Below are 5999 nucleotides of genomic sequence, written 5' to 3'. Positions count from 1 at the left end.
TTAGTGGCTTATTTACTCCTACAGTTGATTGACTAGGTGTTGGAACAAAAGGATCAAAACTCAAAACCTTCCATGCCCCACGTTGGATTTACAGTATCTATAGCAAGCTGTGAAATACTCTTTTTAGTCGAAAAAAGCACTTTAACTTATAAAAATGAAGGGAGCAAGATTTTTAATAACAGTTTCTGCCAGTTTCGACTTGCTTTGCTAAATTACCAAAAGAAAGCAACAACTATTCGAACTAAAATGATGTGGACAGTGGACTCAAGAAAAAGTAAAAGAAAATGCTATTTTCTAGCATGGAGGCCGACTGGGGAAACCAATTAATGTATGGTGGAGCGCACCTTTCTCAGATTGATGAATTTTATCTGCTGATTTAGTTAAGTTTATTCCGCAAGTAGAATTCAAGCTCTGTAATTATAAGGATACTGTAAATGCAGCTAAGGCAACAAATGCTACTCAATCAGCTCAAGAGTCTGCTCCGTAAAGATAGCAGCAGACTACTGGTTTCCTACAGCAGATTACTGGTTTCTGGTTTCCTGCAGCAGATTACTAATTTCCTGCAGTAGACTACTGGTTTCCTGCAGCAGATTATTGGTTTCTGGTTTCCTGCAGCAGATTATTGGTTTCTGGTTTCCTGCAACAGACTGCTAGTTTCTGGTTTCCTGCAGCAGATTACTGATTTCCTGCAGCAGACTGCTGGTTTCCTGCAGCAGATTATTGGTTTCCTGCAGCAAACTACTAGTTTCCTGCAGCAGACTACTGGTTTCCTTCAGCAGGTTTCTTCTTTATTTGTCATTCCTTTTCATCAATTCTTTTGCTTTTCAATAATAATAATACCTCATTTTAAGGTACATTAAATAGACAATTGATAAAGTTTATGTTATTTTGAGCTTTGGTTAGGAAACTAATGAAATAGAAATTTGTACTATTGCAGACTGGAGAGCAAATGAAGGGCATGGCTCAGGGTGCTGTGGAAAGTGTGAAGAACACACTTGGAATGAATGAGAAGAAATGAAATCAAAGGATTGATGAGATCATTTGGTTATGAAATGAGATGCAGCTTTAATAAATACAGATTTTGTTACTTTCTTTTGGTAATTTAGGGATGACTGATGGTATGGCAACATGGTAATGATATGGACTAAGACGATTCAAGAATGGTCCCATAACTCACAAGCGAAAGACAGAAATAGTTTAAATGATTTACACCTTGAAGTAGAGTGTGTAAATACTGGATGTATACATAGAGAAATAAATTTAAAACACAACTATTTGGGAATAAAGAATTTAAAGAAATCTATTGTCAGAGATCTAGCACTTTTAAGTTTAAACTTTCTTACTAGATCTAGCAACTAATTAATCTAAATTATGCTAGATACTTAAATTAAAAGTTAAAATAAATTAGCCTAAACTATGCTAGACACTTACATTGTTTGTTGATAAAATAAGCAACTAATATATAGTTTGATTAACAAACTATTTCATTATTTGAATATCCAATGTGTTCAATAATTGTGTGAATATTACTTTATTATTTTTTCATTATTTGAATATAATTTTATTTTTATTTATTATTTTAATATAATTTAATTATTTATTTTTTATTATTTGGATATAATTTGATCACTTGCTTTTTTTTTTTGAAGATGTCAAATGAAGTGAATGATATGATTTTGGATTCTACAACTAATCAAACACAATTGGCCTCTCAACTTCCTGCATATGATGAGGTAACAAAAAGTGCAACTGCAAATTCCAAAGTGATGAGACGAGCATCTAAGCCATGGTCAGAGGTATGGGACCACTTTACTAAATTTGTTAATGAGGAAGGTAATCATAAAGCTAGGTGTAATTATTGTGACAGAGAATTTTTTGCTGATCCTAAAAAGAATGGAACCACTGCTTTAAAGAATCACATGAATTCTTGTAAAAAGGTTCCTCGTGTTAGTGGGGATGATGGTACTCAAACAGAATTGGTGTTGCCGTCAGGAGGAGTAGAATCTTTAGGCACTTGGAAATTTAATCAAGATGCTGTTAGAAAAGCTGTAGCTAAAATGATCATTCTGAATGAGTTGCCATTTAGATTTATGGAGTCGGAAGGATTTAGGCATTGCATGTCAGTTGCATGTCCTAGATTTCGTGTACCATCACGATGGACAGTTGCTAGGGATTGCTATCAGCTTTATATTGATGAAAAGACTCATTTGAAGCAATTCATGAAATCATCTTTTACAAGAGTATCTCTTACCACTGATACATGGACCTCATTACAAAGGGTCAATTATATGTGTCTTACGGCTCACTTCATAGACAAAGATTGGAAACTAAACAAAAAGATATTAAATTTTTGTCCCATTTCTAGTCACAAAGGTGAAGCTATTGGTAAGGCGGTTGAAAAATGTTTGCGTGATTGGGGGATTGATAAGATTTTTACTGTTACAGTTGATAATGCTAGTTCTAATGATGTTGTAATTGCATATTTGAGGAAAAAATTTAACAATGCTGGAACTAGTATTTTGGGAGGCAAATATCTTCATTTGAGATGCATTACACATATTGTTAATCTTATTGTTTGTGATGGATTGAAAGAAATGAATGAAACAATTGCTCGTGTTAGAGGGGCAATAAGATATGTGAGACAATCACCTTCCAGGTTAGCTAAGTTTAAAGAGTGTATTGTGAATGAACATATTCAAAGTAAAAGTTTATTGTGTTTGGATGTTAGCACTAGATGGAATTCTACTTATTTGATGTTGGATGCAGCTAAAAAGTTTGAAAGGGCATTTGATGCATTTGATGATGTTGATCCTTATTATAGAAGTGAGCTTTTAATGGGAGATGGGGTACCCGATCAAAATGATTGGGCAATTGTTAGGAAGTTTTGCCTTTTCTTGCAACAATTTTATGATCTCACCGTGAAAGTTTTAGGTACTTCTTACGTCACATCTAATACTTTTCTTGATGATATATGTGATGTTTATTCCACTTTGCGAGAATGGCAATTAAATCCTGATGTTGAGTTGAATGTAATGGCAAAGAGAATGAAGGATAAATATGATAAGTATTGGGGAAATATAGAGAAGATGAATATGTTGGTTTATATTGCTTCTCTTCTTGATCCTTCAAAAAAGTTTCCTTTTGTTGAATATTGCTTCATGAAAATGTATTCTTCTGATGAAGCTTCATTGATGATTAAAAAAGTACAACAAGCAATAGAGGACTTATTTAATGAATACAAAAGAATGTTAGAACCTCAGTCTGAGCAAGTTGGTGAAAGTAGTCAAGTGAGCCAAATGTCACAGCCCACCGATGATGAAAGTGGAAATGGAACAACAAAAAAAAAGGAAAGCTTTAAGTCCAAGTACAAGAGGTATAGGATTGAACATGGCAAAGATGAACATAAATCAGAATTGGCTAAATATTTGAGTGAGGAGCCTGATGATGATGATAGTGATGACTTTGATGTTTTAATTTGGTGGAAACTTAATAGCCATAGGTTTCCTATCCTTTCCCATTTAGCTCGTGATGTGTTAGCAATTCCTATATCCACAGTTGCTTCCGAATCTGCTTTTAGCACTGGTGGTCGTGTGCTTGATGCATATAGGAGCTCTTTAACTCCTAAAATTGTGCAAGCCCTTATTTGTGCTCAAGATTGGTTACGTAGATCTTCTAATCTTGATTCATTTCAACCTGAAGATGATTTGATACAGCTTGACAAAATGGATTTAGGTAATATTTTATTTATACTATCATTTATTTTTTAAGGATTATTATTTTTTATTTTTTTATTTGTTTAAAGCTTACTTTTGTTATTTTTTGTTTATATATTTTTAGATTTGTCAAAAATTGCCTTAGATCCAGTAATTGATTAAAACAAATGTGCATGGACCTTTTGAGGTAATTTCATTATTAATTTCTATGAATATTTACATTTAAAAAATATTTATTGTATTCATTGACAACTAATTAAGGTTTTAATCTCTTTAACATTTTAGGAAAAAATGAAGGATGTGCACCAAAGTTATGGGGTTCATGTATGAAGAATGCTGTTAGAACTTGGAATGTCCTTTAATTAGCTTGTTTTATGTTTTTTTATAAACTTTTATATCCATTTGTCAACTCGGAGTGTTCTTGTCTTGTTTTATATTTTGTATGAGTTGTTAACTCAATTTGTAAACTTAAAATGTCTTTTATGTTTTGCACCAAAGTTATGAGTTGCATATTTTCTTGATTTGCTTTTTTAAGTTGGCTTGTTGATCATTGAAAACTTGTTTATGTGTTGAAATGACAATTATTATGTATTGATGGCTTTGTTGGTTATTTGATATATGTTAAAGTAATACTTTTTAAAACTTATTATTTAATTTATTTTGATTAAATAAGTTTAAATGAGTATTTATTTGTCTTTTTTCTTCTAAAATATTGTAGAAATTATTAAATTCTTTAGTGATTTAGTTTGAATGGTATGTTAATTTGAGTTTTATTTTATTAAATTTGTAGCTAAATAATTATTCAAAATAAGAAAAAAAATGATGAAAAATTCGGTTATTTAATCGAACTAACCGAATCGAACCTATTTTTGATCGGTTCGGTTAAATCGGTTAGTTAAAATTTTGTTGGTCGGTTCGGTTATTGATAAAATAAAATTGGTTAATTTGGTTATTGATTTTTTCAAACCGAATTAACCAAATTAACCGACTGCACACCCCTAAATGGTACGTTAGGCCTTCACGTGAAGTTTCATGACAAGGCGACTCGTTTTCTATTTTTCACGATTTTTGAAACATTTTGCGGTTCGAGATTTTTTAAAATTTTTTCGGCAAGAGTTTTGGCAACAAACTTGCTAGACGTGATCTTTGTATTTTTGTTGGCATGCGCAAAAAAATTCAGCTAAAAACTCGAAGTGTACAAGATTTTGTGACTATTTGAAAAAAGTGTCCCTATTTCAGACACATTAATGGCTACTGGCAGCAAACCTATAAAATCTCAAATGCTCTTTAAGGGGGTGTGAGTTCTGGAGGTTTGATGAGGGATAGGGGGCCAATATAATGGCCAAGTACCAGCACCCATCGCACATCACGTGCGCACACCCCTTGGCTCCCCGATCATCGGAACCCCAAAGCCGCCGGTCAGGTTCTCCGGCGATGCTCCGACGATGGTGCCCCGATGAAGAAAAATACGGCACCAGCACATTCTCAAGCCCAGCATGTGCTGCCGCAACCCTCGATCCGGTCTGATCTTAGACTGGGAATGAACTCCGCATGCTTAGACTGGGAATCAACTCCGTATGCCTAAGTCAACCCACGAAACGAGCGCGCGGGCGCTAAGCCGGCCAGAGGGGCAGGACACGCAAGTCGGGGATCGACCGGGTCACCCTCTGCGTGTTGTTGATCCTGCTGCCGCAACCCTCGGTCCCGTCTGATCTTAGACTGGGAATGAACTCCGTATGCCTAAGCCAACCCACGAAACGAGCGGGCGGGCGGGCGGGCACTACGTCAGCCAGAGAGACGGGATGCGCAAGCCGTGGATCGAAAGGGTGGTAGGTCGGTCTAGGCACATCTTCATATTTCTACATGCCAATGCCATTTTTATGGCTTGTGAATTCATACAATGGTCCCTTAAGCCTTCACGTGAAGTTTATGGCAAGACGACTGGTTTTCTATTTTTCAAGATTTTTGAAACTTTTTGTGCTTCGAGATTTTTTAAAATTTTTTCAGAAGGAGTTTTGGCCCCAAACTAGGTAGATGTGATCCTTTTATTTTTTTTGGCATGCACAAAAACATTTAGCTAAAAACTCGAAGTGTACAAGATTTTGTGACCATTTGAAAAAAGTGTCCCCATTTCAGACACTTTAATGGCTACTGGCAGCAAACCTGTAAAATCTCAAATGCTCTTTAAGGGGGTGTGAGTTCTCGAGGTTTGATGAGAGATAGGGGGCCAATATAAGGGCCAAGTACCAGCACCCATCACACATCATGTACCAGTACCCATCACCC

The 5999-nt window shown here is 35.1% G+C and overlaps 1 protein-coding gene across 1 annotated transcript; it reads left to right on the top strand.

Moving 5' to 3' along the window:
- The first annotated feature begins 1128 nt into the window (after positions 1-1128).
- Positions 1129-4081, top strand: LOC149520076 (zinc finger BED domain-containing protein RICESLEEPER 2-like). The gene is made up of 2 exons (XM_089752439.1): positions 1129-1227; positions 1650-4081. The coding sequence occupies exons 1-2, from the start codon at positions 1129-1131 to the stop codon at positions 3765-3767; spliced, it is 2217 nt and encodes a 738-aa protein (XP_089608565.1). The 3' UTR covers positions 3768-4081.
- Positions 4082-5999: the final 1918 nt, after the last annotated feature.

The sequence above is a fragment of the Durio zibethinus genome, chromosome 2, assembly GCF_047325235.1.
Source record: "Durio zibethinus cultivar Kanyao isolate XHJ-2024 chromosome 2, ASM4732523v1, whole genome shotgun sequence".
Lineage (NCBI taxonomy): Eukaryota > Viridiplantae > Streptophyta > Magnoliopsida > Malvales > Malvaceae > Durio > Durio zibethinus.
Note: the sequence above shows the minus strand (reverse complement) of the source record. Positions and strands in the feature narration are given on the sequence as shown.

Bases quoted from the DNA above. Each gene is read 5' to 3' on its own strand.
- LOC149520076 (XM_089752439.1), top strand. From the start codon at position 1,129: ATGGTAATGATATGGACTAAGACGATTCAAGAATGGTCCCATAACTCA. The intron at 1,228-1,649 runs GTAAATACTGGA...TTTTTTTTGAAG, and splicing joins TACACCTTGAAGTAGAGTGT to ATGTCAAATGAAGTGAATGA.